This window comes from Pan paniscus, chromosome 5, assembly GCF_029289425.2.
Source record: "Pan paniscus chromosome 5, NHGRI_mPanPan1-v2.0_pri, whole genome shotgun sequence".
Classification (NCBI taxonomy): Eukaryota; Metazoa; Chordata; class Mammalia; order Primates; family Hominidae; genus Pan; species Pan paniscus.
This window is the reverse complement of record NC_073254.2, coordinates 52,584,760-52,602,019: the sequence shown is the minus strand read 5'-3', so window position 1 is coordinate 52,602,019 and position 17,260 is coordinate 52,584,760. Positions and strand designations below refer to the sequence as shown.

The window sequence follows — 17,260 nt, the reverse complement described above, 5'->3', positions numbered from 1 at the left end:
AGAATCAATATTGTGAAAATGACCATACTGCCAAAAGCAATCTACAAATTCAGTGCAATTCTCATCAAAGTACCACCAACATTCTTCACAGAACTAGAAAAAACAATCCTAAAATTCACATGGAAAAAAAAAAAAGCCCGCATATCCAAAGCAAGTCTAAATAAAAAGAACAAATCTGGAGGCATCACATTATCTGACTTCAAACTAAACTATAAGGCCGTAGTCACCAAAACGGCATAGTAATGGCATAACAAAAGGCACACAGACCAATGGAAAACAACAGAGAACCTACAAATAAACCCGAATACTTAAGAGTCAACTGACCTCTGACAAAACAAAAACATAAAGTGGTGAAAGGACACCCTTTTCAACAAACGGTGCTAGGATAATTGGCTAGCCACATGTAGGAGAATGAAACTGGATCCCCATCTCTCACCTTATACAAAAATCAACTCAAGATGGGTTAAAGACTTAAATCTAAGACCTAAAACTAAAAATTCTAAAAGATAACACTGGAAAAACCCTTCTAGACATTGGCTTAGGCAAGGATTTCATGACCAATAACCGAAAAGCAAATGCAATAAAAACAAAAATAAACTGCTGGGACTTAATTAAACTAAAGAGCTTTTGCACAGCAAAAGGAACAGTCACCATAGTAAACAGACAACCCACAGAGTGGGAGAAAATCTTTATAATCTATACATCTGACAAAGGACTAATATCCAGAATCTACAATGAACTCAAACAAATCAACAAGAAAAAAATCCCATCAAAAAGTGGGCTAAGAACATGAATAGAAAATTCTCAAAAGAAGATATACAAATGGCAAACAAACATATGAAAAAATGCTCAACATCATTAATGATTAGGGAAGGGCAAATCAAAACCACAATGCAATACTACCTTACTCCTGCAAGAATGATCATAATCAAAAAATCAAAACATAATAGATGTTGCTGTGCATGCAGTAAACAGGGAACACTTTTACACTGCTGGTGGTACAACTACTATGGAAAACAGTGTGGAGGTTCCTTAAAAAACTAAAAGTAAAACTACCATTGATCCGGCAATCCCACTACTGGGTATCTACCCAGAGGAAAAGAAGTCACTATACAAAAAAGATACTTGCACATGGATGTTTATAGTAGCATAATTTGCAATTGCAAAAACGTAGAACCAACCCAAATGCCCATCAATCAATGAGTGCATAAAGAAACTGTGGTGTGTATATATACATATATACATGATGGAATAATACTCAGCCATAAAAGGAATGAATTAATGGCATTTGCAGCAACCTGGATGACACTGGAGACTATTATTCTAAGTGAAGTAACTCAGGAATGGAAAACCAAACATTGTATGTTCTCACTCCTAAGAGGGAGCTAAGCTATGAGGATGCAAAGGGATAGGAATGACACAATGCCTTTGGAGACTCAAGGGGAAAGGGTGGGAAGGGGGTGAGGGATAAAACACTACAAATAAGATGCAGTGTATACTTCTTGGGTGATGGGTGCACCAGAATCTCACAAATTACCACTAAAGAATTTACTCATGTAAACAAACAACATCTGTTCCCCAATAGCCTATGGAAATAAAAATTTTAAAAGAGGGGAATCACAGGAAGAATCTATTAGGGTGACTAAGAGTACCTAGTAGCAGGTATTTGCATACAATGTGCTTAACATAAATTAGTTTTAACTACACATTAAAGGCTTTGGAAAGGACATATCTTTGGTAAAACTTTGTGAGTAATTTATTATTAATCTGAAAGAAAACATTTTTAAAAATCCGATTATTTTGACTAAATACTAACTACTATGTGTGTGCGTGTGTTTGCCATAACTGGCCTTATTTGGTGGTTCTGCTGCAAAGGCTCCACACAGGGTCCCAAGTCCTGGGCAAGGTTTTAGAGGCTGAACTAACAAGAAGTTAAGAGAGTCTGGTGAATTTGGAAGAAAGACCAAGATATGTGGGTACTTCAGAAGAGATAGTCTGGGTTCAATAGAGACTACAGGGCAGGAAGAAGTGACAGGGAGGTACAGTGAGTGTGGCTGAAACCTAAGCTGAAGGAAGGGAGGAGCAGGCACTGCCATGAGGGGTCCCTGGGCAGAAACTCTTCATCAGGCCTTGAAGTTTAGTTCAGGGGCTACATAGAATACCACTATTTAGCACACAGGTGTGATCTGAGGTGAGGGACCACCTTTTCGATCTTGGTTTTCTCATTTATTTAAAAAAAAAAAGAGATGAGACTAAATGATTACTAAGGCTCCTTCTAATTCTGGTGGTACGTGATTCTATTATCTACACACAAATTTTCATGCCTTTAATTCAAACAAAGCATTTCTAAACATCTCTCACTGTGGCTTGCTTTCATCACCTCAAGTGAGTATAGTCCAGGACAGCTATCTGGGTGTCTCTTATGATACTGGTTTAAAAATAAGAGGGCTAAGCTCAGGTTGCAGGCTTTCACCACTCTAGCTAGACACACGCATGACATATGACTATCAACACAGGGAATATGCTTCATCTGCAAACAGAAATGAGTCTATGGGATGGCAAAACTCTTTAGAACACAGCTTTGTTGACCAATTACAGGCTACGTGGTAGCCTACCATGGGTTAAATAATCATCTGTTTTTGGTGAACATATTTGAACATTTCCCATGTTTTCCTAGAATGTATTAATCAACTACAACCTGTGGGGGGCAGCTATGAAAAATCTATAGCTGAATCATACTTAGTGATGAAATGCAATGTTTTCTACCTAAGATCAAGGAAAAGGCAAGGATGACTCTGCTTCTATTCAACATTATGCTGGAGGTGCAATAAGGCAAGAAAAAGAAATAAAAGGCATATAGATTGGAAAGGAGTAAAACTGTATTTGCAGATGACATGATCATGGATGTAGAAAATCCTAAGGAATCGAGAGCTAACAAGTTAAATTTAGCAAGGCTGCAGTATTTAAAAAGTGATATAAAATGATATATTTCTAAGTGGTAGCAAAAAAAACAATCTAAAAATAAAACTTTTAAATTCCACTCACAGTATCATCACAAACTAAAATATTTAGGAATAAATTTAACAAGCTATGCATTGAAAATATAAAATGTGGCTGAGAAACACCTAAATAGAGAGACATATCATATTGATGAGTTACAATATTAAGATGGCAATTTTGTGAATCTTTTTGTAAACATGGTTAAAATTTTAAAGTGTGAACAGACTCTTCATAAAAGAAGATATATGAGTGACCAAAGAACATATAAAAAATATGTTCAACATCATTGGTCATTAGGGAAATACAAATTAATATACCATAATGAGATACTACTACACAGCCACTAGAATACCTAAAGTTAAAAAGACTGACAATATTAAATGTTGGCGAGAACAGGAAGAAACTGGAACCCTAATGCATTGCTAATGGGAATATAAAATGATATAAGCTTGGAAAAGATCTTGGAAGTTTTTTACAATGTTAAGGACACACTTAACCATTTAACCTGGCAACTCCATGCCTATGTATATACCCAAGAGAAATTAAAACACATGTCCACACAAGACTTCTGCATAAATGCAGCTCTATTCATAATGGCCCCAAACTGGCAATAACCCAAGTGTATGTTGACTGGCAAATGGATAAACACATGTGGTATATCCATACAATGAAATAATACTCAGCATTAAAGAGGAATGAACTACTGATATATAGTATGGATGAATTTCAAAAACAACATACTATGTAGGTATGAATCCACTGATATTAAAATTGTAGAAAAGGTGAAACTATAGCAACAGAAAGCAGACTTTAAAGTGGTTGGCTGGGGCTAGGGTGGGAGAGAATATGGATCGACTGAAAAGGGGCATGAGGGAACTTTTTGGGATGATGGAAGTATTGTACAACTGAATTTGGTGATGGCTGTACAACTTACACAAATCTACTAAAACTCATTCAACTTCTGAATAAAGATTTTAAAAAGAAATAAATAATGTAATAAGAACTAAAAAATCAAGGTCTGAAACAAGATTAAAGAAATAAAAAAGTAATAAAACTCATTCAACCATAAAATGGGCAAATTTTATGGTACGTAAATTATTTCTCAAAAAGCTGTTTTAAAAACTTTACTAAACAAAGAATTAACTAAAACTATTTACTACTGGAACTAAAATAAAAGACACTAATAATTCACTTCCTTTTATAATAATTTTTCTCCCCATAAAAAAAGGTATTCTAAGCAGGATAACCTATCCAAATACCTTTTGGTAACACTATTATTGTGCTGTTACTGCCACTAATATTAGACTATAGAAGTAGCTGCAAGTATGCTAAAAAGATGGAAATTTATCTCATGCCATGGGATAAGGGTCTTCTGCCATACCTGTCAGTATGGGATGGGTGGGGATGTGACACAGGCTGCAGCGGATGTGCCCTGCACATTCGGTCTTGTAAGAAGAGCTCAGTCTTTGATGCTCCTTTGCTTAGGGAGAGGGAGCTCTTCATGTTTCTGACATCTCTCTACAGCCCTGTCAAAGAACATAGGGTAGGCTGGGTCTCTGGGACAGTCCTGCACTAATGGGCTAAATACATGGAGTTCGTGTTCAGTAAAAGGTTTCATTTGTTTTGCTCTAACATCTCAAGTTGCAATTTACAGAGGAGCAGCAGAGGGACTCATCTATCTGGTTTTAGACTGGAACACTTACACATCAAAGATTAAATGGGGAATACAGATAGCATACTTATGTTTAGGTAAAAAGTACAGTGAGAGTGAAGGGAGGAGTATAGCAAAGGAAGAAAATTTTCTCAGAATTTGCCTCAAGATTTCTAGTTACCCTTAGCTCTCACATATATAATAACTCCCATCAAAAGGTTGTGGAACTTTTTTTCCTTTTGGGGGGATGGATGGGACACCTTCTTCTCTTGAGTCACAGGTAACATACATCCCAATTGTTGCTGTCTTAGGAGTACTGGAGAAGCTTTAGTCTTTCATCACCCAGACTCAGCATATAAACAGGAGTTCCTAAAGGCCAGGGTCTTTTGCTTAACCATGCTCTTGAGAGGTGACAGCATGCTGGCAGCCCTCGCAGCCCTCGCTCACTCTTGGCGCCTCCTCGGCCTCAGCGTCCGCTCTGGCCATGCTCAGGGAGCCCTTCAGCCCGCCACTGCGCTGTGGGGGCCCCTCTCTGGGCTGGTTGAGGCCAGAGCCAGCTCCCTCAGCTTGCAGGGAGGTGTGGAGGGAAAGGCGCGGGCGGGAACCTGGGCTGCGCGCGGCGCTTGTGGGCCAGCTAGAGTTCCAGATGGGCATGGGCTTGGCGGGCCCCACACTCGGAGCGGCCCGGGGCAGTGAGGGGCTTAGCACCCAGGCCAGTAGCTGCAGAGGGTGCACCAGATCCCCCAGCAGTGCGGCCCACCGGCACTGCGCTCGATTTCTCACCGGGCTTTAGCTGCCTCCCGGCAGGGCAGGGCTCGGGACCTGCAGCCCGCCATGCCTGAGCCTCCCTGCCTGGCCCCCCGCCGTGGGCTCCTGCGCAGCCCTGAGCCTCCCCTAGGAGCGCCGCCACCTGCTCCATGGTGCCCGGTCCCATCGACTGCCCAAGGGCTGAGGATTGTGGGCGCACGGCGCGGGACTGGCAGGCAGCTCCACCTGCGGCTCCAATGCGGTATCCACTGGGTGAAGCCAGCTGGGCTCCTGAGTCTAGTGGGGACTTGGAGAACCTTTATGTCTAGCTAAGGGATTGCAAATACACCAGTCAGCACTCTGTGTCTAGTTCAAGGTTTGTAAATACACCAATCAGCACTCTGTATCTAGCTAATCTAGTGGGGATGTGGAGAGCTTTTGTGTCTAGCTCAGGGATTGTAAACGCACCAATCAGCAGCCTGTCAAAACAATTGGCGCTCTGTAAAATGGACCCAGCAGCAGGATGTGGGTGGGGGCCAGATAAGAGAATAAAAGCAGGCTGCCCGTGTCAGTAGTGGCAACCTACTCGCGTCCCCTTCCACACTGTGGAAGCTTTGTTCTTTCGCTCTTTGCAATAAATCTTGCTGCTGCTCACTCTTTGGGTCTGCACTGCCTTTATAACCTGTAACACTCACCGCGAAGGTCTGCAGCTTCACTCCTGAAGCCAGCGAGACCAAGAACCCACCAAAAGGAAGAAACTCCGAACATCAGAAGGAACAAACTCCGGACACATCACCTTTAAGAACCGTAACACTCACCGCAAGGGTCCGCAGCTTCATTCTTGAAGTCAGTGAGACCAAGAACCCACCAATTCCGGACACATTTTGGTGACCCAGATGGATACACTCTCTCCCTATAACTCATGGTAGAGCATGGACTCTCCACACAATGGCAATAATGATAACATTTCACCAGTCAAATCAGTTTTGGTCATAATAAAAGATCTCAGGTGTTTCTCTGCATAACAGGGTTTTCTGGTGGATCTAGGCTAGAACACTGTGAACAGAATAAGGCTTTTTATAAGAACATACTGCCTCACTTTCCTTTAGAGACATAAGACAGAATGCCAAATGTTCCTGACAGGTTTACACTTGAATAAGAATTAAAATTAAGGCACAGACACGTGGGCTGATTTCTGATGCTGGTGAAATGGATCAGCCTGGTAATGCATGTCCCCAACATGTGTCCTAATCACTGCAGCTCCTTGCCCCACTCTAGACCTTACGGATATCACTGTTTGTTCATTGTGTAGCCCCCTGCAATGGCAGCAACAGTTGTGACACATGCATATTCCTTTTGACTCAATCAGTTCACATTCTCTCTAGATCATTCCCTTGAAAAGATTCAACAACCTCCATGGCTTTCCAACATGTTTCATGTTTCTAAAAGTCAGATTAGATCATGTTGACTGTATTCAAAACTATTGATGGCTTCTCACTATAAACGAACATCCAAACTCCTCAGCCTGGAATCTGGAATCCTTTTCCTCCCTTTCTAACAGTCTGTCCTCATTTGACTCCAAGACTTCATCCAGCTGAACAGAGTTCATCTCCTAAATACCAGCTTTGCCCAAGCATCCCCTCATTTCCCATATCTGAGTCCCAATCTTCCTTTAAAGCCCCAATTGTAAAAGCCTGTCCAGAATCTTGAGTTGCAATTAATCTCTCCCTCTCCATATCACTATAACATAGGCTTATACCTTATACTTATACCTTGATAAATGCTTATGGTAGGCTGTTCCAGTTATTTTATGTATGTCTGCCTTCCTCTTGGGCCCAGCAAATACCTACTTGAGTGCACATTAAAATCACTTTGGGGATCCTTGGAGAAGTGGCTGATTCCAGGACTGGGGAAATTTAGGGACACATGCTGTTACGCCAAAGAATAAGGGAATGCTCCCAAATCCTCCCCCCACCACTGAAGAAAGATGGGAAGTATGCCACAAGAGCACAGGAGCCAGCAGAAAATAACTTCCACTGGCTAAATCCAGGACAATTTGAGCACCAAAATAATTAAGTTCAGTCGGTTGTCCATATCCATGGGTTCCGCACTCAACGACCACAGATAAAAAATGTAGTTAGGCCTATGATGGTTGTGTCTGCACTGACACAGGTTTTTTCTTTTTGTCATTATTCCCTAAACAACACAGCATGTAACAATTTACATAGCATTTACATTGTATTAGGTATTCTAGGTAATCTAGAGATGACAAAGTATATGAGAGGATGTACGTAGGTTATGTGCAATGCTACACCATTTTATATCAGGGACTTAGGCATCCTTGAATTTGGTATCCATGGGAGGCTCTGGAGCCGATTCCCCGCAGATACCAGGGGACAACTGTACCATAACAAATCATAAACCATTAAAAAAGATAAGAGCCCATGAGTCCATGCCAGTAACAGATAAATAAATGGGGGAGAGGAGGTGGCTTCACTTATAGAAGAATGCTGAGTGCCAAATAGTAAATGCTGAGGGAGTGCTAGAGTTAGTAAATCATCATTTTGCAACCCTCCTAGCAGAGACTGGCTTAGGCAAGAATCATCAATGGATGATGAATCTAGGGAAAATTTTTCACGAGGAGCAGAGCATTTACTTGGTCTTAAAGTGTTTTCCCACAGATTGGTTTATAGGTGCAAGGGGAAAAATAGTAACTACATAGTGGAGAAACCAGGGAATGCCCTGACTAGGTGGGTATATCAAAATTAACATCAACAATGAGGGCTGATGGACATCTGTGCCTCCCATAAAACCCTGAGAAGGATGCGTGATTATTTATGTAGTAGTCTGGGTGAGAATTCGTAGCCTGAATCTAATTATGAAGAAATATCAGAATAAGGAGTGTTCTATTAAAACCCCAAATAAAGAGTGTTCTACTAAAAAATAGGTGAGGGGAGGGATAGAGGGTTGTATTCTTTAAAAACGTCAATATCATAAAAAAACAGAAAGGCTGTGAAAACATTCCATGGGAACTTGTTCTACCAAATCAGAACCTCTGGGTGTGGGTCCCAACAATCTGTTTTTAACATGCCCTCCAGGTAAATTGTGATGCTCCCTCAAGTTTTGGTTCTTGTTTTTTGTTGTTTGTTTTTTAGTTTTTAAGAGACATGGTCTTTCTCTGTTGCCCATGCTGCAATGCAGTGGTGTGACCAAGACTCACTGCAGCCTCGAACTCCTGGGCTGAAAGCCATCCTCCCACCTTGGCCTCCCAAGTAGCTGGGACCACAGGGTTGCACCATCTTGCCTGGCAATAATTTTTCATAGAGACAGGGTCTTACTATGTTGCCTATCTCTACAAAAAATAGAGACAGGCAACAAGCTGGTTTTGAACTCCTGGCCTCAAGGGATTCCCCCACCTTGGCCTCCTAAAGTGTTGGGATTACAGGCATGAGCCACCACACCAGGCCCCTACTCAAGCTTGAAACCACAGATTTAGACTGTAAGCTCTTAGATTCTGTATTTCTAGCTCCTATATTCCCCACAAAACCTAAGAAAATGCTTTCTGCATATTCAGATTTCAGTAAATGCTTGATGAATTTGGTTTGACAGTGAATGATAAGGCAGCAATGACCACTGAGGCACTTGGAGATGATCAACTACTCCAGAGGCCCCAGCTAACACATCACTTCAGGTTTCTAAAGTGAAGAGAAAACTTATTTTGAAAACAATAAAGGATGTCAGATTACTCAGGAGGTTAATAAAAGCACTACTGTTCCCAAAGGGAGCATATCCACTTAAGTTTGTTAATGCACCATCAATTGAAAATATGTTAAAACTTACACTCTTCAACTGGTATTTAAAAATTAGTTCTGCAGTTCTAGCAAGCGTTGCACAGTGATTAAGAAGCCAAGAAGGCCGGGCGTGGTGGATCATGCCTGTAATCCTAACACTTTGGGAGGCCGAGGCAGGTGGACTGCCTGAGCTCAGGAGTTCAAGACCAGCCTGGGCAACATGATGAATCTCTGTCTGTACTAAAATACAAAAAATTAGCCAGGCGTGGAGGTGTGCACCTGTAGTCCCAGCTACTAGGGAGGCTGAGGCAGGAGAATTGCTTGAACCTGGGAGGCAGAGGTTGCAGTGAGCTGAGATCGTGCCACTGCACTCCAGCCTGGGCGACTCCGTCTCCACAAAAAAAAAAAAGGAAGCCAAGCTACGTGTATCAATCAAGATCTGCTCAGAGAAGACGGCATTCTTGTGGCTGTGACGTGGCCCAGATTTGATGAAGATGGCCAGATTGCAGAAGAACATCCTCTAGGTGTCAATGCAGGAGACAAGACTCCTGCAATGACAATGACCTGATCAATTTGCCTACTGAGTAGAAAATGAAACAAATAGATCCATTTTCAGGCAACTGTTTTCTATCTTGAGAAGTTAAACTATTGAAGATGCTCTAAGATGCAGGATATAATCCCAGCCTCGCAACCACATGCCTTTTCTAATTGGCACCCTGAAAGATTTCACAGGAAAAGGGTGTTACTTTGGTATTGTTGATTTAAAGGTTATCTAGTCACAGGGAGGCAGAGGAGAATTCCTCTTCAAAATTCCTCCTTATTGAAAGCCCATGAAGTGTCTTGGCAATTAACAATTCCTATCACCTCTAGCTGTTCCCTATGTAAGAAGGCTCAGAACTCGCCTTACAAATTGCTCTTTTGAAGATCAAAGGGAAGCTGAATGTGTCTGTGTGTGCTCTCGATGAGACTGTAATTTAATGGAATTTTTAGAGAAGGCCTCACTGGCAGTGTTTGGATGACAGCCCTGGGGCGGAGGATTCAGGGGAGCTTGGCCATTCTTCCCTTTGGAGCGTCTTCCCTGCCTTTAATTGGCACCTCATTAGAAATTAATGAAAATGACATCCTCTGTTCTTCCTGCTCTAGGCATCGAATGCTACAAAAAGGCCCATCACAATTCATAACACATTCAATTTATATAGCAATGGCTCTTAAGCATTATTTATGAGATGTGAATTTCTTGTCAGCAGTTAATAACCTGTACAGAATGGAAGGCAAATGGAAGAAAAGATTGCGAATATATATTTAAAAAAAGATTTTCTGCAGGGAAGAAGTGTTCTGTTTGAGCTCAAACTACCTTCCTGAGTCTTCACTTTCAGTAGTAAATTACTGTGTTATCCCCCCTCTAAAACCTTTCAGGGCAGTTAAACATCTCTCCAACATCCATGCATCCTCAAGGAAATAACAGTACAACTCACCCTTTCCTAGAGAGATCCAAGCAGGCAGGAGGAACACAAGAGCTCTTTGTCAAAAACAGTCCCAGACTTTTTTATGGCATGTTCTCATTGTTGCCCTTCATCTTTTGAAGGGTGACAGTTGACTCAGTCATTTTTCTGGGCACATAAGTATAACGCTCTCAGTGGGTCAAACTGAATGCCCAGCTGACTCTAGGAAAGTTACATCCTGTTGAGACTGCAGAAAGCTCAGGGCTTTCTTCTCCAACAGAAAAAGTCAAATCTCCCTAAAAGCAGACTTTCGGAATTGGGCACAAGCCAAGAGACTACATGTTAGAACATTTAAAAAGGATGCATACTGAAGCAAACCCAATATGCATTTAGCAATCCAGCCTCCTGCCCACAAAGGTTAAGAGCATGGCAGAGTAATCTATATTTACCAGAGATTAGACAAGTTGGCTTTACTTGAGTGAATGTGAAGTCATCTAACATGTATTACTGTTTTTTTTTTTCTTTTTTTTCAGGTGGATGCTAAGACCTTAGGAAATTAGGTAGTTTGCGTCAAAGCTGAAGGGTAAACTGAGAGACCTGGTTACATCTTTAGATCTCAGTGCTAAATTGTGAAATCTCCTGTTTGCCTGACAAGAAGAAGAAGCATTAGCCACTGCCGGGGACAAGACAGCATACTTGATAGACCAATTGCTTGATCCGCTATGGCAAATCCTGTGTAATACCCAGGATTCAGTTACTTTCAAGGAAGAAACAAGAACAGAAGGTTCAGGAAAGTCCCACAATTCTAACTGAGGAACAACCAAAAGCCTACGTTACAAAAGCAACAGCTAAAATGACCAGGTAGGCTCACAACACTGGTAACAGACTGAACTGCTCAAATTCCCTGAGAGTTCACATGAAGACCAAAGCAAGAATCTGCAGATCACAAAAGATGAGACAGCCTCTTCAGAGTGGAGCGAAGCTGGTTAGCCAGCAGAGCCCAGAGTTTCCTCAGCCATCCACAGTGTCCCTGCCCTACATCACCAAGAATTTAAAATTGCCTGGCAGGGTTGATCGAAATAGCCTAAGAATAAGGTTTTGAACTTACCTGGGCCATACTGCGTGCATGAACACACGGACATCTGAAAACTGCTGTCAGCCTCTATTCCCACCACCTATCCTAACCCTCTTTACGGTTTCCCAAAAATGCTTAGCACTATAACCAAAATGCCCTAAAAACCTTATCTGGTAACATTTAGACTCCCCATGCTGGTTCCGGTTTCTGCAGTTGAATATGCACTTCTAATCTCGTGGAGTACCACATACACCAGAATGTGTAACAAACAGGTATCTGGTCAAAACAGGAATAGGAGTTCCAATGTAGTTTCTATGAAAAGCTAATAACCTCTCTCTTCCTTCCCATTTCCAATAGTGCAGATAATTGAGGAACCGTAGCAGCAAAGGCTGCCGCTTCAGAAGATAGTAAACTTCCAGTGACCATTACTTTATAACTGCTGAGTGAACTATTTAGTCCTGACTGTCAGCAATAGTACTTGTAGGATATCTTCGGCTGTCCCAGAAGTGAAAGGGGGCTTCTAAAGCTGACTTCTCAGAAAGAAAGAAATAGGAATCTCAGAGGCTACAGACAGGTCTCAAAGTCAGCCTGATGACAGCTGAACTGGTCCTCAAACAATTTTATAATATTAGGTTTTAAAACCAGGAAATAAAAACAAGTACAGGAAACTGTAAATCAGCCTAAAATAATGCTGCTACACAATTTCGTTCCTATGTGTCATGATACATGTGGTCAAGAAGAGAGAAAGGGTTGACTTAAGTTTCATTCCACTGTGGGTAGGCATCCCTGTGCAGCAATTCTAAAAGGTATTACACTACAGAATACAGAAGGAAAGGTGACTGTAAAGCTATTTCAGACTGGGTATATGGTGGCTCATGCCTGTAATCCCAGCACTTTGTGAGGCAGAGGCAGGAGGATGGATTCAGCCCAGAAAAAAAAAAAAAAAAAAAGGCTATTTCAAGGTATTAACTGACTAGATGAACTAAGGTTCAAAGGAAATTTTCTAATCAAAGCTTAATTTAACAGGGATATGGAGAAAAAAAACTTCCAAAAATCTTCCATTTATCATAAATAGTAAGAAGCTCATTCAAAATTAACTTAATATCTGAATTTTATGGTACATACTCCAGAATTTTGCTTGTTTGGTAAACTTCTGAAGTCGTGAGAAGAAACCAGAGTAGTAAGTGGTGGGGGGAAGTTGAAAGCACTAAGCAGTGAGATGTAGCTCTAAGGAGATATGCATTAAGAACAGGGGGATGTTTTTGTCTTTTTTGCATGTGTGAGAATAAAGGGTGTTTAGAGGCAAACATACTATGCTCCTGATTTCTCAAGCCCCAAACCTATATCGCACGCACTACTGTAGCAAACTTACAGTACTCAGAAGAAGAATGAAAGACTTCAGCCACTTAAATTTCCAAAGCTGGGCCAAGGTGTTAAGGATATAGTCTCCATCACACCACTGGGGGAGATGCTTACCGCAGCGACACGATCCCAATTCCTGCTGCACCAGCTCCAGTTTGGTTTGGCACTGGAAGCACCGACGTCGACTCTTCTGTTTAGATCGACTGGTTTCCTCGGACCGTTCCGTATTCTCAAGTAGTCGTGGCCGTTTTACTGGTGAAGCCTCATTCTCAGACTGTGAATCTGACCAAAACAACATATTTGGGGATCAGGATTAGTGCCTGGCCTGGCAAGCACAGTTGATTAATGTATTTCCAGGCATTCTCCTGACCAGGCTACTGCCCTTGTCCAGGAATCAGACAGGTGAGAGCCAGTTCTGACTTGCTTGGTTTATACTGCACAAACTATGACAAACGTGTACCTTTAGTGCTGACTTCTAACAAGCTAGGCCTGAGCTGGAGAGGAGGGTGTGGGTGGCTCAACAAAAACCAGTTCTATGTTGTTGTTTTTAAAAAGAGCTGAGATTCTATGAGGAGACCATTCCAGCTAGAAATGGGGTCCTGTCTTCGTATTCCCTTGCTGGGACCTAGATGCTTACTGCCTGTATTGGTTAGATATCTTTTCTTGGGCATTTGCTTGTCCTCAAGTAGACCGTAATTCTTTAGAGATGGGACTGTGTCTAACGTATCTCTGTATCACTATGCTTTCACAATTCCATTCCCAAAGCCAGCGTTTGATGAGTGATCTGTAATCTTTTATAGTAAAATTACTCACGTTTCTGCTCTTAAAGACACAAAAGTCAGGTTCTAATACTGACAATTAGTTCAATTTGATTCAGAATGAAGGGGTACCTCTGCTGGTGCACATGCAAGCTGCCCTATGAACTCCACCATGGGGTGGTGCAGCAGCAGCAGCACCAGGCACCCCACCTTGAGGTGGAGCCAAAATGGCAGGTGGAGGGGGGTGTACTCTGTGAAAACTGTGTCTTGCACAACTTCAAAAAAGTAATTAAGATGCAACAAAGCTCTTATCACAGACAAGGCTGTAAACGACTCTTGCCTTCAATAAACTGGGCAGCTCTTTGGGGCTCTGTATTCCTGAAACAGCTGCTTGCATACCCATGATGTACCTCTTACCAAGTTCCAAATTGTTTGTGCTAAATTACTTCCAGAAGGGAGTCTCCTAAACAGTCTTCCTCAAAATAATCCAGATGCCACACCTCTTACCCCTCTGTCACCCCCACCTTGGTCTAAGCCATTACCAACTCATCAAGCCTACTACAAGAGCCTCTTCACTGGTCTCTCTGCTCATCCCCTTGTCTCTACAGTCTATTCTCCACATAGCAGACAAGTGACTCTGTTAAAAATCAAGTTAGAATCATGTTACTTCCCTGCTCAAAACCCTCTAATAGCTCCCCTTGTCAGAGTGAAAGTCCAGATACTTAGACTCTCAAATACCCTGCATGACTTGCCCCACGCTCAGCTCCTGCTGCTTTCCTTCCTTTGCTTATCTACACTAGCCTCCTTATTGTCTCCTACCTGTGGTACTTTGTACCTTCTATTCCCTCTGTCTGAAACACTCTTCACCCAGATCTACATGGGATCTTATCTCTTTTATCACCCAGGCCCCTGATGGTGATGATGGTAGTTTGCTCACAGTCCCCCAGCCCTGCTGCACTGTACTGGCATATGGAGGCCCTGCATCATTCCCTTTTATATCTTTGCTCCAACGTCACATTTTCTTTTAAATTTTATTTTGCAAAGTCACATTTTCATTGAAGGCTTCTTCCCTGATCATCACTTCAAGATCACTGAATCCCTATTCTTAGCACTTCCCCTCGTCTGTTTCCCTTTTATTCCTCCACAGCACTTATCTTTAACATTATGCCCTAAAAGAAAGCAAACTCCAAGAGGGCAGGAAATTTCACCTGCTTTGTTCACTGATGTTCCCTCCATGCCTATGGCTCAATAAATATTTCTTGAATGAATGAATTTGTCTCCTAGGCAGTCCTAATGTTCTACTTAAAGTGGCTCTAGTGAGAAGCCAGAGCCTATAGGATGTATTTTAGTGAAGGCTGTCTGTATGCCCTTTCCTAGCCTCCCTGTGTGTGAGGAAGATGCTGCACTTCACCCAAGATTGTCCAGTGGACCCCGATGGTGATGCTGGTAGTTCGCTCATAGTCCCCCAGCCCTGATGTGCTGTACTGGCATATGGAGGCCCTGCACCATTCTTAGCAACTACAGACTTCATTTTTCATCTCATTTAATTCTTCCAGTCCTACATGACATTTTGCCCCAATACAAACCAACTAAATAAGGACTCTGATGAAAACAATTGAAGGCAAGTTCAGCCTATTTCCCAGCTCTGCTGAGCAAAGCTGTCCAGGCCCAGTCAGTGTGGTGAGTAAGGTGGCTACAGATAGGGCAGGCGCTCTCCCTTCTTCTACAAGAGCAACAAGCAACAATTTAAATATAAATCATTACAAAGCAGTCAGCTGAAAGAAATTCACCTTGTATGAGCCACACTGCTCTCTGCAGGCAGGGTCCTTTTACACAAACCAGCAATGGCTCTATTTGTATCAATAACCCTATTTAGAATTTTTTTTTTGTAACAAGAAAATTCTAGAGTAAAAACTGTAACAAAAAATTTTTTTCTGAGACAAAGTCCTAAATTCAAAGCATCCTTATAGGAAATTACTCCCACTGGGAGGCAGGTGTCAGCACAAGATGGGGAGGCAGCTGAGGCCTTTTCATTATTACTATGATTAAAATCTGGAGGGCCTTGGCACAATGCCAGCACACCTCTAATCTAACACAGAACTGCTCAGACCCTGAGCCCCTTTCTTTCACACCTCTGTGTCTGAAAATGCAGAGTTCACATTTAGAGCTCTTTCTACATGAATCTATCCCAAACTGTCAAACATGCTGTCCATCTGCAAAGCACCCATTTCTAAAACAAACCTTTCCTGCAAGGAGAAGACAATTTAATTTCACTGTGTCAATGAAGCCGGGAGAAAAAATAAAGACAAAAAGAATTTCAGTGTGGCAATATTATCCATAAGGTAACTATGTCCAAATAAGTAAGGGAGTTAGATATGTGAAGAAAAATTTTTTAAATGTATGAGTCCTATGGCTGAGAAATAGAATTCATATTTACATAATCACAATCATTAGTCATCACCAAACAACCCACTTTGATGGGACCCCCCAACCCCTGCCCTGCAAAGTTAGGAGGCCTGTGCAGTCTTGACCTCTTTTTCTCTTAATTCCCCATCTTATCTGACCAATGGGCATTCAATAGCAACACTAAGGAATGTCTACATGATCCCATGCTGAGATTTTCCTTGATCTATTCCACATTAATATAAAGACCACTGAGTTATTTGTTCTGGTAGGCAGTAGGCATGGAATATTCTGGAACAATGAATCCTAAAGGAGGTTTCTGATGCTGCCACGGCTTCTGGTATGATATACTGATCATCCTAAAAGAACACCATTAAGCCCTACTCGGTCCTCTGACAATCAATGTCCCAGCATCCGTACAAGTCTATGACCAAAGGCATCCATGTACAGAAAGTCTGGGCCCCAGGAAGCAATGCTAGATGATTCTAAAGCAAGGCAGAAGAAATGTCTAACAGAATGTGTTATGTTTTAGAATCAAAGAACTATTCCAGATAGCAAGAGATCCACACCTTTGAAGCTCTGGAATATGCCCACTTACCCTTCCCTAGATGAAGATCTGTTAGATGCTCTCTAATGCTCCCTGCCACCAAGAGCGAGGGTAAATAAGCTTCCAAAACTGCTCACTATCCTCCACAAGCTACTGCCCAAGAAGGTGACTGTGTATGTGTAATTTCTTCGAGAAGCAAACCATTCTCCGGCATTTTCTCACAAGTCAACTTAGTGTTTTAATGAGAAGCTAATGAAATAAATAGTAATCTATAGAATCATCCTCACTTGCATAAGAAATTTACATTTCCTCTGCTAATTAGTTAATGAAACCTTTGTGCCACAGGGCGAGTTGCTTAAATAAGAGAAACAGATGTCCAGGGCAGGGGTTCTAACGACATGATAATGAATTAAATAATTCAACTATTCATTTGTAAGTTTTATGTCAATTAGAAAAAGACTACCAGGAAAAAAAAAATCCAAAC

At 41.7% G+C, this 17,260-nt stretch overlaps 1 protein-coding gene across 2 annotated transcripts in view; it reads right to left on the bottom strand.

Annotated features, from left to right (window-relative positions):
- ZFAND3 (zinc finger AN1-type containing 3) overlaps positions 1-17,260 on the bottom strand; it is a 336,409-nt gene that overhangs the window by 24,638 nt on the left and 294,511 nt on the right. For both annotated transcript variants that reach the window (XM_034962030.3, XM_034962032.3), the window contains one exon: positions 13,183-13,350. In XM_034962030.3, the coding sequence (XP_034817921.1) occupies positions 13,183-13,350 (168 nt within the window). The remainder of the gene's footprint in view (positions 1-13,182; positions 13,351-17,260) is intronic.